Source organism: Notamacropus eugenii, chromosome 1 (genome assembly GCF_028372415.1).
Source record: "Notamacropus eugenii isolate mMacEug1 chromosome 1, mMacEug1.pri_v2, whole genome shotgun sequence".
Classification (NCBI taxonomy): domain Eukaryota; kingdom Metazoa; phylum Chordata; class Mammalia; order Diprotodontia; family Macropodidae; genus Notamacropus; species Notamacropus eugenii.
In genome coordinates this window covers 51,411,299-51,430,989 of record NC_092872.1, presented here as the reverse complement: position 1 = coordinate 51,430,989, position 19,691 = coordinate 51,411,299, and the positions used below count along the sequence as shown (strand labels likewise).

The following is a 19,691-nucleotide window of genomic DNA, read 5'->3' as shown; positions in this document are numbered from 1 at the left end:
AGATCATTGTGTGACTCAGAAAAGCTAAGTCACTCACATTTGATCATCATACTAGATTGATGTTACTGTATGCAATGATCTCTTGGCTCTGCTCACTTCACTTTGTATCAGTTCATGTAAGTCTTCCCAGGTTTTTCTGAAAGCATCTCCCTAGCTATTTCTTGTAACACAGTAGTATTCCATTATAATAATATAGCACAGCTTGCTATGTGATTGTCTTATTCCCCAATGGATGAGCATCCGCTCAGTTTATAATTCTTTGCTATCACAAAAAGAGCCACTATAAATATTTGTGTGCATATAGGTTCTTTTCCTTTGATCTCTTTGAGAAACAGGCCTAGTAGCAGTATTGCTGGGTCAAAGGGTCTTATACACAGTCTTACAACCCTTTGGGAATAGTTCTAAATTGTTTTCCAGAATGGCTGGACCAATTTACAACTCCACCTACAGTCCATTAGTGTTCCCATTTCTCCATAACCTTTCTGACATTTGTCATTTCCTTTTTCTGTCATATTAGCCAAACTAATAGGTATGAAGTGGTACCTCAGAGTTGTTTTAATTTGCATTTCTCTAATCAAGAATGATTTAGTGCATTTTATATGAGTATATGTAGCTTTGATTTTTTCTTCTGAAAAAATGCCTGTTTTCATCCTTTGACCATTTTTTAGTTGGGGAATGATTTATATTCTTATAAATTTGAATAAATTCTCTATATATTTGAGAAATAAGGCCTTTATCAGAGAAATTTGCTGTGATTTCCCCCCCCGAGCTTCCTGCTTCCTTTCTAATCTTGTATCAGTTTTGTTTTTGCAAAACCTGTTTTAACTTGACATAATCAAGATTATCCCTTTTGCATCCTGTTAATCCTTCCTATACTTTGTTTGGTTATAAATTCTCCCATTATCCATAAATTTGACAGGTAAAATATTCCATTTGTTTATGAGATGACCCTTTATGTCTAAGTTATGTACTTGTTTTGAACTTATTTTGGTATAACCAAACTATACCTAGTTTCTGCCAAACTGTTTCCAGTTTGCCCAGCCATTTTTGTCAAATGGTGATTTCTTATCCCCAAATATTGGATCTTTGAGTTCATCAGACACTAAACTTACTACTGTGTATTATGTACCTAGTCTATTCCACTGATTCAGCACTCTGTTTCTTAGCCAGAACCAGGTAGTTTTGATTATTGCTGCTTTATGATGTACTTTGAGATCTCTTATGGCTAAGCTACTTTCCTTTGCATTTTTCATTAATTTCCTTGATATTCTTGATCTTTTGCCCTTCCAGATGAATTTTGCTATTATTTTTTCTAGATATACAAAATTTTTTGGTAGTTTGATTGGCATGGCATTGAATAAGTAAATTAATTTAGGTGGAATTTAGGTAAAAAAGGAGCTGAGACTTCACCCCTTTCCTCTTCAAAGGAATGCTCATTTATCCAGGTTCTTCTCTGAGGATATTTCTTTCTTCATTGTGACAGAAAATTCACACATATTAGATGAATATTATTCACTATGTATTTCTTTTGAATAGAGAGGTCCCATAATCTGTTATCTACTGCTTTCTCATTCATTTATTTGTGTGGACACACACACACACACACACACACACACACACACACATATATATATATAAATTGCCTAGTTCACAGTTAGAGTGAGGAGGCAACTTAGAGGTCACATAGACTAAATTAGAACTGTCCAAGAATCCTGTCTTGTTACCATGTGTGTGATTCTGAGCTGGGTATCTCAGGAGAAGAAATGTAATTAAGGTATGGTTCCTGCCTTCATGGAATTATAGTCTAGTAAGGAAGATACTTACACAGAGAGCTGTAATACAAATTATGATGGGATAAATATACAAGAAAAGCACTCAGTTCTTAGAAATGAGAGAAAGATAGAATAACTTCTGGATAAGAGACCATAGAACTTGGGACTGAAAGGAACTTAGTGATCATATTGTCTACCATTCTTATTTTGCACATAGAACTGAGGGCCAGGGTGGTAGTAAATAATAAGGCAAGAATTCATATCCATGTCCTGGACTACATATTCAATGGTTCTTCTATTATATCAAGTTTTATGGAAGGGGGTGGTCCTTGTGTTTGGCCTTGAAGATTGGCTACAATTTCATTTGGTAGAGAAAGAGGGAGGTAGTCATTTTAATTATAGGGAATGACATAAGTAATGACAAGGAGGGAAAACATAGGGAGTGTTCAGGGCAGAGTGAAGAATTATGTGAAATGAAGTTGGAAAAGCACATTGATGTCAGATTGTGGAAAACTTTAGTTGCTTGTGTGAATAACTTAACTTGTATTAGTAGGAAACAGGGATCCATTGAAGGTTTCTGAGCAAGGGAGTGACACTGATCAGACATGCATCAGAAAGATGAATCTGATAGTATATATAGAAGGGATTGGAAGGAACTTGGGGCAACTTCAGCTTAAAGATCATTTCCTTGGTCTAAAATGTTTGGGAGAAGGATGGAAATAGGAAAAGTGAAGGAGCCCTTTGGTTGTGGGCTTTAGTTTTCCTACCTGTAGAACTGGGGGAAGAGGGGATGGAGTTGGGTAGTGGAGATAACTTTGAAGATAATCTCCTTCTAGGGTAGAGAAAATATGACTAAGTTTTGGTCATTATTAAATATCACATTTTGTTCTAAAGCCAACCATAATGTGGACTTTGATAAAGAGTTTTTATAGGATCTAAGCAGAATCTATATCTAAGAAATAACCTCAATTTTAGATGCTAAAAGCTTACCTTAGATAAATAATTATTTTGGTTCTTTTTAGGTTTTAGTGATACTCTTTACTTTTCAAAATGGCAGGCAAAGTTGCATTAGAAATTTTCTTTTGGGAGAAGATATATATATATATGTATATATATATACATATATATATATATATATGTACATACATACATACATACATACACATATACATAAACAAAAAAAGAAGATACATCTCTTTTTTGCCCAGACATTCTAAATTTCTAAGAGTCTGTTGACCACCAGCAATGCTTGGGGTTGTACTCTCACACATGTTTTCCTGAATACCTTTCAGAATGGCCTTAGGAGACTGCTTTGTGGTGACCATGGAGATTGCCAGTTTCAGTTAAGTGGCTTCCTGTTGGAACCAGGAGCAAGCAGGTAGGAAGGAAGGCAGCCATCCAGGAAGAGAGAGGAAAGCTCACTGCTCATGACCTTCAAAGATCAGGGGGAGGAATGGAACAGAGGACTAGATTTCTTCCATGGACCAGTTGTTGCTTGCAAGAGGGAGGACACATTACCTCTTAAAAAGATAATATAATTGATATTTTTTTAACATAATAAACATTCCCCAACACACCCTCAAACAACACCCCTTCCTTATAAAGTACATTTCCTCCCCACAGGTAGGACCCTTTACTAGACTGATTGTGACAGGTGTTAATATCAGGATGGCACAATTGACAAGGATATGAGTTCAGAGGCAGGAATTCTTGGGTTCAAATGTAGTCCCAGACACTTACTAGCTGTGTGACCCCAGGGCAAGTCACAACCTCTTTCTGCTTCCTTTTTTTCAACTGCAAAATGGGGGTCATAATATCACCTATCTCCCAAGGTTTATAAAGATCAAATGACATAAATTTGTAAAGTGCTTAGCACTGTGCCTGATACATAGTAGGTGCTTAATAAATGCTTATTCCCTTCCCTATCAATTGTTAGCAGAAAGATGTTTCCTTTAATCATTATAGTATGGTACAAGGATGGACCATGCACTTGACCTGAATTTTCAACTCTTTAGGTTGTTTTTTATTGATATTATTGTAATCTCTGCACTTACTATTCTTTCTTCATTTGGCACCCCTTCATATAAATTGTCCCATATTTCTCTGAATTTTTCATATTGTTTTGATTCCTTATAATGTAATGATATTTCATGGCATTCATATGCCATAGTTTGTTCAGCCATCTCCCAATTGTTGGGTACGTGTTTTGTTCCTAGCTTTTTATTATCACAAATAACATAACTATGGATATTTTGGTGGATAAGGGCCTCTTCTCACTTTCAAATATCTCCTTAGGTTAAAATTTCAATACTAGTCTCCAGGTTAAATAGTAGTAACTTTTCTTGGCTATCCTAAATTGTTTTCCAGAAAGGTTGAATCTATTCCTAGCTCCACTACTGATAAATTAGCATGGTGTTACTTGTATTAGCTCCTACATTTGCTGGAGGTGCAATTTATCAAGTAGCATCCTGGTGAACGGAGAAAGTTAATGCTCTTTGATGATTCTATTTCTGCTTAGCTTGGTGAATATATCCAATGGGATACTGTCTGTAAGGGTCCTCGTAAATTACCACATAGATGATGGCTGTCATTACTAATATTCAAATGATGGGGGTTCCATCAATATATGTGTTTACTCCAACACAGATGAGAATCCACCTCCCTCCTCCCCCACCCTCACATCTGTACGTTAAGTGGTTTGTGTACCACATCTCACCTAGTTGTTCACCTTGGCCAACTTACTATCTGTCATATTGCTCCTTTCCTCTTTCTCTTCTAGAAGAGCATCTTCAGATCAAGCCTCTAGAACAAAGCATCCAGTCTCTGAGATAGTTAATTCACTCAGCTTTGGAACTCTTGTCCTGGGCTAAGCTACCATGTTTGATACAGTGAATGTATTCGGACTCAATTAGCTCACTATTTCTGGCTGACCCCAGACCATTCAATGAGACCATGCTACCAGGCATCTACCTTGTTCATTCTGATGCCATATACATACCATTTTTTCCACTTCCACTTCTTGCCCTGGGTTTAGATATAAAGTTATTACCAATGTCCCTGGAAACCACATGTCATTTAATTGCCCTTTGGACCACCTACCATCCCTTTGTCTTCCTAGACATTTACTTCCTTATTTCCCACCTCTCCAATGTTACCTTTTTGTTTTTGAATGCAAATTCCTCGAAAACAAAGATTATCTTTTGTGTTTCCAGTCCCTGTGCTTAACAGTGTCTGGCACATAGCAATTGCTTAATAAATCTTTCTTCATTCACTCTTTCATTTATTAGCACTTCTCTTTAGTTGCTCTGGGTTGTAAGTTCCTCACCCGTGGTAATTACTCATCTTTTATGATGATCCTCTTTGAACTGAGTTAGGCTGATCCTTGGCAAACTTTCCCTCTTGGGAGGGGCCTTTCCACCTTGTAATACTTACTAGAACAAGAAGAACTCAAGTTTGAATATGACCTCTAAAAGATCACGAGACTCATCCTGCTTTAGAAAGGATGAAAGTCATGTGTAAAGGTTTTGGAGGAAACTGTGGGAAATCATCAGACTGCTTTTGGGTGGTTGTAGGAAGGAGCTTCCAAATTCAAACAGAAAAAAATGAGCGATTTATCATTTACCTCATTCTGTTCTCTTCAGACACCCTCCCCCCAACCCCATCCTGCTGCTGCACTGTATAAGAAGGGAGGGGGAAAGGCACAAGAGGAAGTTTTTTGATGAATGTGTCATTTCTGTGACTAAGAACATTGGTGTTTCTGAATAATGGCTTTCATCAGAATGTTTTTCCAAAGAGGTGGGTACAGCAGTAATGGAGTATTATTATTGACCACTCTGAAGTCTTAAAACAAGATGCCAGGTGTTCATAAGTGGAGAAAGTGCACAGGTAGCAGTGAGATTAAAAGCATATATTGTGCATTTTTAAGTGACAAAGGACATTCAGAGCCTCTAAAGGACCTTTGAGATCATTTAGCCCCACCCCTTTACTCTACAGATGAGGAAACTGAGGCCCAGACAGGTTAAATGGTCAAGGTTACTGATAGCAGAGCTGGAAACTCCAACCAGGTTTCTGACTCCAAATCCAGAGTTCTTTTCACTGCACTATTTCAACTCTCTAGTATTTTTGCATATCGAGAAATCTTTGACCCTATTTCCTTAAGGAGGTCAGAGAATTTAGAGTTAGAAGGATCTTCTAGATTATTCACCATCCTCATTTGAAAGATGAAGAAACTGAACCTCAGAAAGGTAAATGACTTTCCTGAAGTCACCTAGTTAAAGATCAGAATAAGCATCCAAATCCAAGTCCCCACCTTAGTGCCCTTCCCATTATACCAGGCTTTGTGCATGAGGTAGAGAGTGCTAAAGGGAGAAGTGAGTGGCAGGGCTGGGCCTAGAATCCAGGTCTCCTAGTCTAGAATTCTTTCTGCTCCTGGGGATGCTTCTTGTGATTGATGGGAAACAGTTTTGGTTAATGGGAAAAAGCAATCAGCTTATCAGCCCTGAGGAGTTGATAAAACTTGAATGGACATTCTAGTGAGGCAAAATGTAGGGTCTGAATACTTCAAACTTCAAAAGAGCATGAATTCATTGATGTGGGTACTCTTTTCACCAGTATAGATCATAGCTTTTAAAATATTTTTATTTCTTTCTCTGCAACATCTCTCACACATTTTCTCTCTAGTCACAGTTGTGATTCTATTTTAGGCCCTAATAACTTCTACCCAGACCAAGACTATTACCATAGACTCTTAATGACTCTTCTTGCCTCCATCTTCTCCCCTCTCAATTCTATCAATTTTTCCTAAAGCACAGATTTAACCTTGTCATCCCCTCTACTAAATAACTCTAGTGGGTCCCCATTACCTCTAGGATCAGACATAAATTCCTCTGGTATATCTTTCCAGTCTTCTTCCATTTGTCCAGCTAGCTGGTGCATTAGATATAATGCCAGCTCAGGAGTCAAGAAGACCTGAGTTCAAATCCATCTGCCTACACTTACTAGTTGTGTGGCCCTGGGCAAGTCCCTTAACTTTATTTACCTCATTTTTTTCATCTGTAAAATGAGCTGGAGAAGGAAACAGAAAACCACTCCAATACCTTTGCCAAGACAATTCCAAATGCACAAAGAGTTGGATGTGACTGAAACACCTGAACAACAACACCAACACACTAAGATCAAACCACACCTGTCTTACCTGCTGTTTCTCACCCATATCCTCTCTCTCTATCATTGCAGAGACTGTTCTTCATAACTGTGGTTCTCTCCCTTCTAACCTCTGACTCTTTGAGCCCCTGGCTTCCTTCAACACTCAGTTCAAAGGCTACCTCCTGTAAGAGGTCATTCCTGGTTTCCCTGGTTGTGAGTGACTTCTCTCAGGTCACCTTCCAAATACTCTGAATATATTGTATTTGTACACATGTGGCTTCCCTTATCAGAATGTAAAATCCTTAAGGGTGAAGACCATATTTTTTTCCTTTTTCTTGATATCCCCAGCATTTTGCACAGTGCTCTAACACACAGTAAGTGCTTGATAAACACTTGAATGATTGATTTCTGAGTAGAGTAGATGACTTTTTTGAATTACTGAAACCTTTCAGAACTTGCTAGCCAACCCCCAGGTGACCAGTGTCTCTGACATCTGCAGGCAGAGTCTCCAGGCTCACACTTGAAGCCTTTCCTGCTTGGTCTATTGAATTTCTTACAGCTCTGCCATCCTTGAATATATAATTCTAGCCCTGAACTCTTTTTAAATTACCATGTAGTAAGTATCTACTATGTGTAAGCTCCAGGGATAGCTAGGTGGCACACTGTGCTGGAAGCAGAAAGACTCATCTTCCTGAGTTCAAGTCTGGCCTCCAATATTTATTAGCTGGCCATCACTTATCTTGTTTACCTTAGTTCCTCATCCATAAAATGAACTGGAGAAGGAAATGACAAACCACTCCACTTCTTTGTCAAGAAAACCCCAAATGGGATTGTGGAGGGTCGGACATGACTGAGAAATGACTCAGCAACCGAAAATGTGTCCACTCTGTGCTGGGTATTTGGGATACAAAAGAAAAAAATCTCTGGCATCTCTATGCTGTGATAATGTATCAAAGAGGACCTTAGTGAAGGGATCCAAGATGGAATTCAAATAAATACATTAACAGAATTGTAAGCATTCTTATTTCCAATCTATAGGTGCTGAAACTAAGAATTGCAGAGAGAGAGTGAGAGAGTGATATGCTCAAGTGGTAGATACAGGATTTGAACTCACATCTTCAGACTTCAAGTCTGATGTTCTTTCTTCTGCACCACAGCTAACCAGTTAGAGACATCAGAAACTTCATTTAGATCTCAAAATGAAGTTTCAATTCTTTTCAGCTAATGAAAAATCTCAGAGGAATATTCTAGTCTTTGTATTACAGCTACACACCAGGCTTTATTTTCTTTTCCAGCTGATGATGACAGCAGCAGTATGTGACTTGCTCCTGGACTATCTCCATTAGGCCAATCATGGCAATTATGATACAATGACCTGCTCTGCAAGAACTGCAGCAGCTGGCTTTCAGGTGGATTCATCTGAGCACATCTGAGATCTAGTTACCATTGGAGCCTTCTAGAATCATAGGATGACAGAGCGGGAAGGGAATTTAGAACATTTAACACAGAATGTCAGAGTAGCAAGGGAATTTAGAACACAATGTCAGAGAAGAATGGGGACTCCAAATATAGAATACAGATTATTAGAGAAAAAAAGGGAACTTGATACATAGAATACCAGGGCAAGAGAGATCTTAGAACTAGTGAACAGGATGTCAGAGCAGGAAGGGACTTTATAGTTCTTCTAGTTTGAATTCTGTAACTGAGGCCCAGAGAAGGAAGAGACTTTTCTAATATCACACAATGAATTGGTAGCCAAGCAATCACTCAAATTCTAGGTTTCTTACCTCTTTTCATGACCCTATACTTCAGATACAATAATGACAACTAATTTAGCAAAAGCTACAATCATTTTTAGAAAATCTTCCAGAGTAGGCACTATACTCATGGAAACTTCTCTCCACCATCATTTTTAATCCAACATAATTTTCGGTCCATTGGAGGTCCGTATCTTTGCAATCATCAGGCTTAGTTAGGTCCATTTAACCTCTGTTTTGTGTGCAATGTGCCCTGACAACCTTATTGCTGAAATTTCTGAGGCACACAGCTTTGCAGAGCTATTTATACCTGGTCTCCCATCTTTTTTTCTTGTTGATTCTGAAGGCACAAAAAGCTCTAGAGACTGGGACCAGAACTTGACATTTGTTTAAGTAATTTAGGCTGGCGAGAGTGTTGCAGATGGGCAAGGGTGGGCAGATAACATCTTATTGCTTCCAAACCAGCCACACTTTCTCTTCATAGAAAGACCGGAGGATTTTTACTTCATTTTTCTTAAAATCCCTTCAGATTTAAAACAGGGTGACTGTCATTTAAGCATGTGTCTAACTTCAAAGAATAAATGATAATCCAGTTTCTTTTCTTCTCTCTTTTCCTGCCTCTGATCTTTCCCCAGTCTCCTCCTCACCCCCATCAGGCACAGACTTTTCCATAGCAGATGAGGAGGTCACAGTCACCTCCCTGCAGCAATAGAATTCTGATGCATTAAAATTGAGATTATAGATGCAGAACCAGAAAGGACCTTAGTCCGTACCTCCTCCTTTTCCTCCTTCTCTCTTTACAGATAAGAAAACTGAGGCTCCAGAGAAATGAGCCAACTTACTCCAGCCAGTAGTAGAGATAGAATTTGGGCTCAAATCCTAACTCAAACGTTTAGTCACTTGACCTTGGGAAAGTCACTTAACTCTCAGCCTCGGTGCCCTTATGTGTAAAGTGAAGAAGCTGGAATTTAAAGAACTCTGAGTTACCGTCCAACATATGGTCTATTGCTCTATCTAACACTGATATCATAAGGTGCTATGTAAGCCATGAGGATGATGAATAATCCATACTCTTTGCTTGGAGGGAGCTGACAGTATTTTGGTGACAAGGAGAGATAAGTACTATAAACAGGCAGAGAGAGAAAAGTCTTCTCCTAGAAGGGAAAGCTCAGTGTAAGCTAGAATGGTCAAAGGGTGCTTTCTGGAGGAGGTAGCACAAAGATAGAACCAAGCCATAGTTCTATGACAAGAAGAAATGGAGGCACAGAGATGATCAATGAGTTACAACTTGCAAAACCATCGATATTTGAACTTGAGCCTTCTGACTCCAAATCAAGTATCTTTTCCCCCAATCATGCTGAATCCCAAAGCTCATTATATTTTCCTTGACCAATTAAATACAAATGACCAAATTTCTAATCAGTCAACTAAGAAGGTTTTGTGGAGACATACTTGTCCTAGGTACTATAGAATGATCAGAAAAAGATGATTTCCTTTGAGGAACTCAGGGTCTAGTTGGAGAGATATATAAGAGAGTTGGAAAAGTGCCAAACTGAATTCTAATCATGACTTCACAGGCAAGAGAAGTAGAGACAAAGGAAAGGTTATTATAAATTGGAGTAGTCAGGTCTAACCATGTCATACCCTTAGTCAAGAATCATCAGTGGCTCCTTATTTCCCCGAAATACAAACTCCCCTTCACTGACTGACTCTAGCCTTTTTTCCCCAGACTTATTATTCTCCTTCACAAATCCTGTATTACAGTCAAAATGGTCTATTAGCTGTTCCCTGACCTCAGTCTTTTATTTCCAGTCCAGTCTTGTGCCTCTGCACAGGAGTCTAGAATAACTTCCACTTTCTTCTTGGCCTGTAGAATCTTTATCTTCCCACAGGGTTCTTCTCAGGTGGCATATCCTATAGGAAGTCTTTCCTGATTCTCCTATTGGTAAATGATTTCTTCCTCCTTGAATTATCTTGTATTTTCGTGTCTGTTTATATGTATGTGCCCCAGCAGAAGTTCAACTCCGTAAGAGATAGAACATTTTTTTTCCTTTGTATCCCAAGGACCTAGCATAGAGCTTACACATTTTCTGCTGTCGAGTCATTTGTCAGCCATGTCCGACCCTCCCTGACCCCATGTGGGGTTTTCTTGGCAAAGATCCTGGAGTGGTTTGTCATTTCCTTCTCCAGCTCATTTTATGGATGAGGAACTAAGGGAAACAGGGTTAAATGACTTGCCCAGGGTCACATAGTTAATAAGTATTTGAGGCTGGATTTGAACTCAGGAAGATGAGTGTTTCTGATTCCAGTGCAGTGTGCAACCTAGCTGCCCATAGAGCTTACACTTAGTAGATGTGTAATTAAAAGGAGCTCAGGGTTAGAATTATAGATTCATAGAATGGCGGAGGTGGAAGGAATTTTGGAGATTATTTAGCAAAATGCCTTTATTTTGCAAATGGGAAATAAATCTTAAGAAGGACACTTATGTTAACACAATATATTAATGGCATAGACTAAATCTGCACTCAGGCCTCCTGACTCCCTGTCCAGGATTTTGCTCCATTACAATGTATTATCTTTCTTCTTGGAGGAGGTAGGGCTTGAGGTGAAACTTGAAGAATAGATAGGGGTAGGGTAGGAAGAGAGGAGAGAATGGGAATGAATTCAAGGAGGTGTGAACATAGTGGAGATGTGGAGGGTGTAAAGGAATGATAAGCTTGTTCTGGATGTACCTGAGAGTGACTTTTTGGGAATGATTAGGAAAAGGTTAGCTTATATTTAAAAAGGAGGAGAAACCAGAAGCAGAGAAGTTCTTGCAGTCATCTAGGAGTGAAGATGGGAAGAAATGGGGAATAAGAAAATATTCTTCAGAAGTAGGAACAGATTGAATTTGAGTGTTTCCTGTTATTCAGTTAGATGAAGATTTGTTCTCCCCTCCCAACTTCAACCTCCCAAGAGTGACAGTTCATTTCTTATCAATTTATTTGAGACATTTTCTAAACAATTTGCTTAATGCAAAATTCCTGGCTGATACCATAGCTAATGTGCTTTATGGTACACTGGGTGATCCAGCAGTTACATGAGAGGTTTGGAGTGGGGCTAGAGGGAGAAGGAAGTGAATGAATAGGGACGTGATTCCGGAATATGGTTAGCTTAGCAAAAACACTTTCAATTTCCCTCTCATTAATTTATTTTCTGGTTTTCACTTTTCTTTTCCCTTTAGAAATGAGATGTCTGAATTGTAGCTCTTCTCAACCGTGGCAGAAAAAAAGGAATGAAACCATGGATCCATTATACTCACTGCCAGCTGATGGGCTGGATGACCATCTTCAGGAAGCAAATTTTTCCTTTGCTTTCAATAGCAGTGAAAATACAACAGTGATCATGCCATCAGGTCCTGTGTCTGCTGTTCGCACAGTAATTATTCCCATCATCTACCTCCTCGTGTGCATGGGTGGGCTCAGTGGTAATGCACTTGTCATTTATGTGGTCTTGCGGTATGCTAAGATGAAGACTGTCACCAACATCTACATCCTCAATTTGGCTGTAGCGGACGTCCTCTTCATGCTGGGTTTGCCATTCCTTGCCACCCAAAATGCCATCTCCTACTGGCCCTTCGGTACCTTCCTCTGCAGGTTTGTGATGACTGTGGATGGCATTAACCAATTCACCAGTATTTTCTGTCTTACTGTCATGAGCATGGATCGCTACCTGGCTGTAGTCCATCCCATCAAGTCCACCAAGTGGCGTCGCCCAAGGATAGCTAGGCTCATCAGTGCTGCTGTATGGACCTTCTCATTGCTAATGTCCCTTCCAGTCATCATATTTGCTGATGTCCAGGAAGATTGGAACACCTGCAACCTCAATTGGCCTGAGCCAGTAAATATCTGGGGAGCTGTCTTCATCATCTACACCTCTGTCTTGGGGTTCTTTGGGCCCCTGTTAGTGATCTGCCTTTGCTATTTGCTCATTGTGATCAAGGTCAAGTCCTCAGGGGTCCGGGTGGGCTCCACCCGTAGGAGGCGGTCTGAGAGAAAAGTGACCAGGATGGTGGTCATCATTGTTGTTGTCTTTGTGTTTTGCTGGATGCCGTTTTTCACCCTAAACATTGTCAATCTGGTTTTTATCCTGCCTGAAGAGGCTGCCTCTGCAGGTGTATACTTCTTTGTGGTGATCCTTTCCTATGCCAATAGCTGTGCCAACCCCATTCTGTATGGGTTTCTGTCTGACAACTTCAAGCAGAGCTTTCAGAAGGTCCTGTGCCTAAGAAAGGGCTATGGTGTTGAAGATGGCGACCCCACTGACCATAGGCTAGAGAAGAGCAGCCGCCTGCAGGAAGCTATGCTGTCCTCCAGAAATACAGAATTCAATGGGCATATGCAAACAAGCAAGTTGTAAAGAAACCCCTCCAGGAAGTGTAAATATGGTGGCATGCTGGGATGAAGATTTCGAAAGACCTGAATAGGAGCTAAAAAAGGGGAACTCCTAAACCCCAGCTGTTGAAAATCGCTGTACTCCATTTACTACCAAGTCTAAGAACTGAGTTAATGGGATTACGGGGTCCTCCTTGGAAGCGGAAGGTGAGGAAGAGATAAAACTCTTGTCAAAGCTATTTATTGTACATTGCCAACCTTGTCACCATGGTGTATTCTAAAATTCATCTGATGCTCCAAAGTTGCTTCCTCTGAAGTTTATGTTTTCTAAAGTATAGATGTGGCATGATAATCATGAATAGCAACCACTTCATTGTTTTGGAAGACTTGTGGGGGTGCAATGGGGAAGAGTGAAGACCTCCCCTTACCTTCCTTCTCATTTCCACCATGTTCTATGAATCTATGACCTTGGGCAAGTTTCTGGGCCTGTGTTTCTTCCTCTGTGAAAGGAGGGGGCAAATGATGGATTGGATGAGCTGCTTCTACCTTTAAATTTGATGCTGCTTTCCCCAGGAACAGTAATGGGAAGGGGGATTGGTAGACATACTCCACTGTTCCCAATATCAAATAAACCTGTGTCCAGAGCACTAGGTGGGGTGAGGGTGGACATAGGTACATTCAAACTTTAGCTAAGAAGTGGATCCCTGTTCTCATTGAGTCTTGGGTTTGAAGTGCCCACTCCATTCTCCTTAAAAGGGAAGGGATCTGAGGACTCACTTTTGTGGGTAATGTGATCAGTAGCTTTTTGTATTTTCATGAAGAAAGGAGCCAAGCCAAATACTGGGTAGTCTTCTAAAGAATCAGATTTGGGCATATCTTTCCTTGATTCTATTTTTGGCTCCCCCCCTCCCACTTTTTTCCTTTGGAGGAACTGGGAAGGTAGAAATTTAGAGACCAAGTGTGACTTGCCTCAAAAATGACATTTCATGGGATGCAGAGACAAGCAATTCTATAACCTTTTAAACAATGTTCTTATTGAAGCAGATGGTGCATTAGGATGTTTGCTGATAACCCTAAAAGACATAAAATATTGATTATTGTCCATCTGACAAGCTGTGGTCACATGGGCCCTGTGTCTGCTTCAGTTCTGTATGGGACTGGAGTTAGAGACTGGAATTCAAAAGCTATTCTGTGAAATGAAAGAGAATTTGAGTTTCCCCTCACTGAGTTAGGGGAGCCCCTGTTTTTCTTGTCATTGACATACAGCCACCACTTCAGCCTGGATGCACTTTAATCATGTTTGACTGTTAGAGGCTAAGGGAACACCTTGGCTGGGGAGGGGGAGGGGCAGGGGAGCATGTTCTGCGACTGTGAAGAGGGAGGGCTGATGTAGGATTCAAGAGCAGCCAGGGTAGAACTTTCTAATCCCTGCTGCCTCTGGCTTGCTGGATGATATTGATTCAGTGTTAGCAGATACAGTTTTAGTGGAACTGTAGCCCACGGACCAGAAGCAAAGTGTACGTGTGAGCCTCTCCCTGAGATGGCAATCAATACCCGGGTCAAGTCTCTCGACTCAGCCTAGAGCTCTTTCTACCACTCCATAATGAATAAATGTTTGTTGATCAAGTATAAACTCTAGTTCCTTCTTTAACTTTCTCATGGACACATGGACACAGTCTTAAATGGGAGAGAACTTCTTTCCTTTTCCCATATAACAAGGATATTCTCATTCAGCATCCCTGTGTGCCTTTCTAGTGTCTGTTTTGGTTGTACTTTTGAGTCATTGAAATATTTGTAGGATATTTGTGTAAATCTTCCTTATTTGAAGAGTTGAACAATTATAGTCACCATTTATGTGGAATAAAAAAAAAACAAGCTGAAACAAATCCTTCCCTCGGGAAGCTTATGTTCTAGTCAAATTTTCTCATAAGAAGATCCATGAACTCAATTTCACTTTAAAGACAATGGAAACTGTTAAGGACTCCTGGGCTCTAGATCTAGCCCTGATAATTACAGCCTATATAATTGCAATTAGACTTTCCTCCTCAGTCTCAGTTTACTTATATGAAATATGAGAGTGTTGTACTAAATACCCTTTCAAATTTTTCCAATTCTTAATCCTATGAACCCATGACACCCAAACTTTATCTCACCCAACAGTTCTTGACTAGCCATCGTGACTTGTCTGTCATGCACCCTAGGTCTTTTAGACATATTAGATTGTCTTCTCATGAAATGAAAGACTGACTTAGAGAAATTAGTTTTGGGAGGTATGTGTGAGAGGACTAGGACCATTTCCCCACAATAGGAATGTTTTTCCCCAAAGGCAACAAAACTATCCCTGGAGCTTGATTGGTCCCTGCTACCCTTGACGGAGCTTCCTGGTTACCAAATGGCATAAAACAATGCCACCTATGTGGAGTCAGAGCTCCTCCCACCTGGTGGATTTCTGAAGACCACAAGAGTCATCTTCTGACCATAGGCATTTCCACGTGGAGTAGAGGAGGTTGAATCCAGAGAAACTAAGTGTTACTACATCCATACTGATATCTTCCTTGTTTGACAGCAAACCAAGTCTCCTTTTGTTAACTGTTACATGATTTTTGAATGGCTCATTTCAACCTAACATTAAACCTGGACTAAAAAAGGTGCTTCTAGCATTAGGCCCACCTCTGACAGGAGGAAGTGGAATTTGGGTAAAAATTTGATTTATGCAGGCCCAAATAAATAGTGAAGATGGTTGATCGACTCCTGGATTGCACACTGCTTCTACAGATTAGTTGGCAGATATCATCTCATTTTAGCTTGTGAGGGAGTTGGTGGACATATTATCACAGTTTTGTAAAGTAGAAACTGAAATTTAGAAAGACGAAGTGAAAGATAAAATATCAGATTGTCTGATATCATACAACTGTTAAGTGGCAGTCAGGAGTAAAACCTGAGTCCTTATTGTTAGACTCCACCTACCAGAAACAAGAGTCTCCTGTATCAGAACTCTGACAAATGATCAACATTCTTCCATATAAAGATTTCCATGGAAAATGATTTCTACCTATTACATCTGGTTTTGACCTCTGATGCCAAGCAGAATAAATCTAATTCTTTTTCTATAAGGTCATTTTTCAGATATTTGAAAATAGCAAGTATACTCTCTGCCTCTCCAAGACTCCTTTTCTCCAGGCTAAACACTCCCCATTCCATATTAACCCCTGAATGTAGCATAATTTTGAGCCCCTCACCATTGTAGCTACTGTCTTCTGCACATGTTCAATTTGCCAATATCCCTCCTTGTATTTCCTCACCTTTGCAAAACTTAAAACACTGGAGAAATATCAGTTAATAAATCTAGTGATGCAACAACAAATGTCTTCTCAGATTTTCCCTCAATAATTATGTAGGTAATTTGAGCCCAGATAGTTGGTTGTTGCCGTTACTTGTTTCCTGCTCACTCTCCTTTTGTCTTCCTTTTCATTGCCCAAGTTTCCTGGGTTTTTACAATAGGGGGAACCCAGCTAGAGAGACCATATCTATTGTCAGAATGAGGGTGTAATGGAAAAAGCACTGGATTGGGCAGCAGAAGTAGATTCTGGTCTGAACTCATTCAGTGTTCACAGGTTTTGTGGCTCTTCCTTTCAGAGCCTCAGCTGCTTCTTTTGTCAAATGAAAGAATTGTTCTAGATTACCTTTAACTTCCTTTTGGTCCTGATGGTCTGTGCATCTGAGTCAGTTTCCCCATCTATGTGATAAGAAAGTAAATGCTCTCTAAGGTCTCTTCAGGACAGCTAGGTGGTACAGTAGATAGACTGCTGGGCCTGGAATCAGGAAGACTTATCTTCTTGAGTTCAAATCTGGCCTTGGACACATACTAGCTATGTGGCCCTAGACAAGTCACTTAACGCTGCTGACCTTAGTAATCTCATCTGTAAATGAGCTGGAGAAGGAAATGGTAAACTACTCCAGTATCTCTGCCAAGAAAATCCCAAATGGGGTCATGGTGAGTCAGGCATGACTGAAAAACAACTGAACAATAAGGTCTCTTCAATTCTAACTCTTTGTTAATAATAACTGATTTTTTATACAGCACATTCAGGTTTGCAAAGTGTTTTACATACATTATGTTACTGGATTCTTAGAAAATCAGGTAGATACAGGTGTTATCATTGTCCTGACTTTCTAGGTGAGGAAAATGGTGATCAGAGAGGTTATGTGATTTATCTATATTCATAGAGCTAATTAAGTACCAAGGGTAAGATTCGAACTGAGAATCTTTCTGACCCCCAAGTCTAGTACTAGCACTCTATCTAATACTACATCATCATATCAAAGATGGCACAATTGTTATAATCGAATTCCTTTCTAGCTTTGACCTTTTATTGTTCTAAGGTCCCTTTCAGTTCTATAATTTTATGTTCTAAGATTCTTTTCATCTGACAGTCTAACATTCAATGCAGGGAACTTAAGCTCCATGTATTAAGAACATATATCCATATTCATTCCATAATGGATTTTCCAAGATAGTTTCTGAAGAAAATACAGATAATCATAAAGACGATTCCTGCTGTTGGGGAGTTGTGATTCTCTAGAGGAGACACCTCATATACCGCATAAGTGTTACATAAAACCAGTAGAGTATGATTAATCAAATGAATGATGCAGACAGTAAGAATTTAGAGAAAGGAGGTCATTGGGGGCTACAGTGATTAGGGAAGGCTTCTTGAGGTAAGATTAAATGACTAGCATACAATTATAAAATACCACAGCTAGAAGGGCTCAGCAAAGGGTCCTGACTTAAGGTCACATGAAAAAAATAGTGACTAATCCAGGTCCTGAACTCAGTTGTTACGACTCTCAACTCAGTGCTCTTTTTCTCAAATTGATTGATCTCCTCTCCCTGCAGGGCTAAGCCAAGAGGAAAGGAACATGACTTCACAAGCGATTTTCTCTATCTCAAATCTGCTACACTAAAAAACAAAACAAAAGCAAAAAACACATGCAGCTTTTATTCAGAGAAATGGCAATATAGATTGTGCTAGATTAATAATCAAGAGCCTTTGATTCTATTTCTTGAGTCTACAAATAACAAGTTATATGACTTTAGGCAACTCATTCTCTCTCTTTGGGCCTCAGTTTCCCGCTCTGTAAAATGAGGAGTTTAGACTTGATCTCAAGGGTCCATTCCAGCTTTGAAATTCTTTGGTTAGGTAGTTCTAAAAACAGTAGGGTAGTCTGTTTAAACAAGATCCAGAGAAAACTGGATCTAGTCAAGTAACTGGACTATGCTGTTGTTAGCCCATGGAACAAAAATCCACTTCAGTCAAGGACCCTTTCTCTTATGCTCTTTCCATCATTTTGCACTTTCTCGGCATTAGCCATTCTCTCCAGTGCTGGCTGCTCTTTCCTTGATACTTCCTGACACGTGAACTGGGGAAAGCTGAAATACTTGATGCTCCATTTTGAGTTCCCAATCCACCAGTCTCTATCATCTGTTCCAGATTCTTATTCTCATCAATTGGTCTTCATCAAACTCTTTCTTCTTTTTCCGCTAGTCCCCAATACCTGCTTTCACCTTGGTGAACATGAAACATGAAAGCAAAACATCTTAGATCTTGTCATCCCAAGCTGTTCTGCCTTCATCCCTCTATGATCTCCAACTTTGAAATTCTTTCTTCCAGTCTTCTGTACATTAAAAAAAACACACACAACAAAACATCCACATTAGTCTCTTTACACAACTTCCCTATTCTCATTGGAATTATTTTCTTTGTGTCTTGAAAATGTTGTGCTTGAAATGTTCCCTCCTGGTCTCACTTCCTCTGTAGAATTGTAATGTGCACTTTCTTACCTAATTACTCAGTCTTTCTCTTAACCCTTGGAAATCTAACCCAAACAAAAGTACAGCTTAAACTGTGCTTGGCTATCCTTTGCGTCTTGATTCCAAGATGTCATTATCCTGTCAGGTTTCCATTATATATTTACAATATGTTAGTTACTTACCAGTCCTTTTCTGTAGATGACAAATAGCAGTTTCAGCTCACTAGTTCACCTGTCTTTTGGAGGATGATATTATCATTAAGGGAAACAATTAAGTTTCTAGCTTCTTGATCTTTAATGGAGGATAAGCTCTAGTTAATGTCCAAATAACTGAAGTCCTCTATCACTACTTTCTGCCTCACTGTAAGGCTCATGATCTGAACTCTTTATCTCCTTTTTACTTTTCAGATGGACTAGAGTATAATAGTACATTTCAATGACAATATTGTTCTCTTTGTTACTGGTGTTGTTTTTGCCTCGATTGATTTCCAGTCAATTAATATTCATCATGCTTCTAGTCTCAGGTTCCCGGATTGTCCCACATACATATATATATATATATATATATATATATATATATCTATCTTAATGTATGCTGTCACTCAGTCACTCCTACCCCATATTCCCCTTACCTATCCAGGTCATTTTTAACAAGATGTATCTTTTTGTGCCATATTCTAGTAATATGCGATATCCCACAAAGTCTCAATTACCCAAACCTACTGAATTATATCTACTTCTTGAAAGAGGATATATATATATATATATATATATATATATATATATATATATATATATACACATACATATATATATATATATAGATAGATAGA

The 19,691-nt window shown here is 39.3% G+C and overlaps 1 protein-coding gene across 2 annotated transcripts in view; it reads left to right on the top strand.

The window, feature by feature from the left end:
* The window catches only part of SSTR5 (somatostatin receptor 5), a 28,698-nt gene extending 12,329 nt beyond the window's left edge, over window positions 1-16,369 (top strand). For both annotated transcript variants that reach the window (XM_072600800.1, XM_072600809.1), the window contains one exon: window positions 11,898-16,369. In XM_072600800.1, coding sequence (XP_072456901.1) covers window positions 11,900-13,072 — 1,173 coding nt within the window. In that variant the 5' untranslated portion in view covers window positions 11,898-11,899 and the 3' untranslated portion in view covers window positions 13,073-16,369. The remainder of the gene's footprint in view (window positions 1-11,897) is intronic.
* The last annotated feature ends 3,322 nt before the right edge of the window (window positions 16,370-19,691 follow it).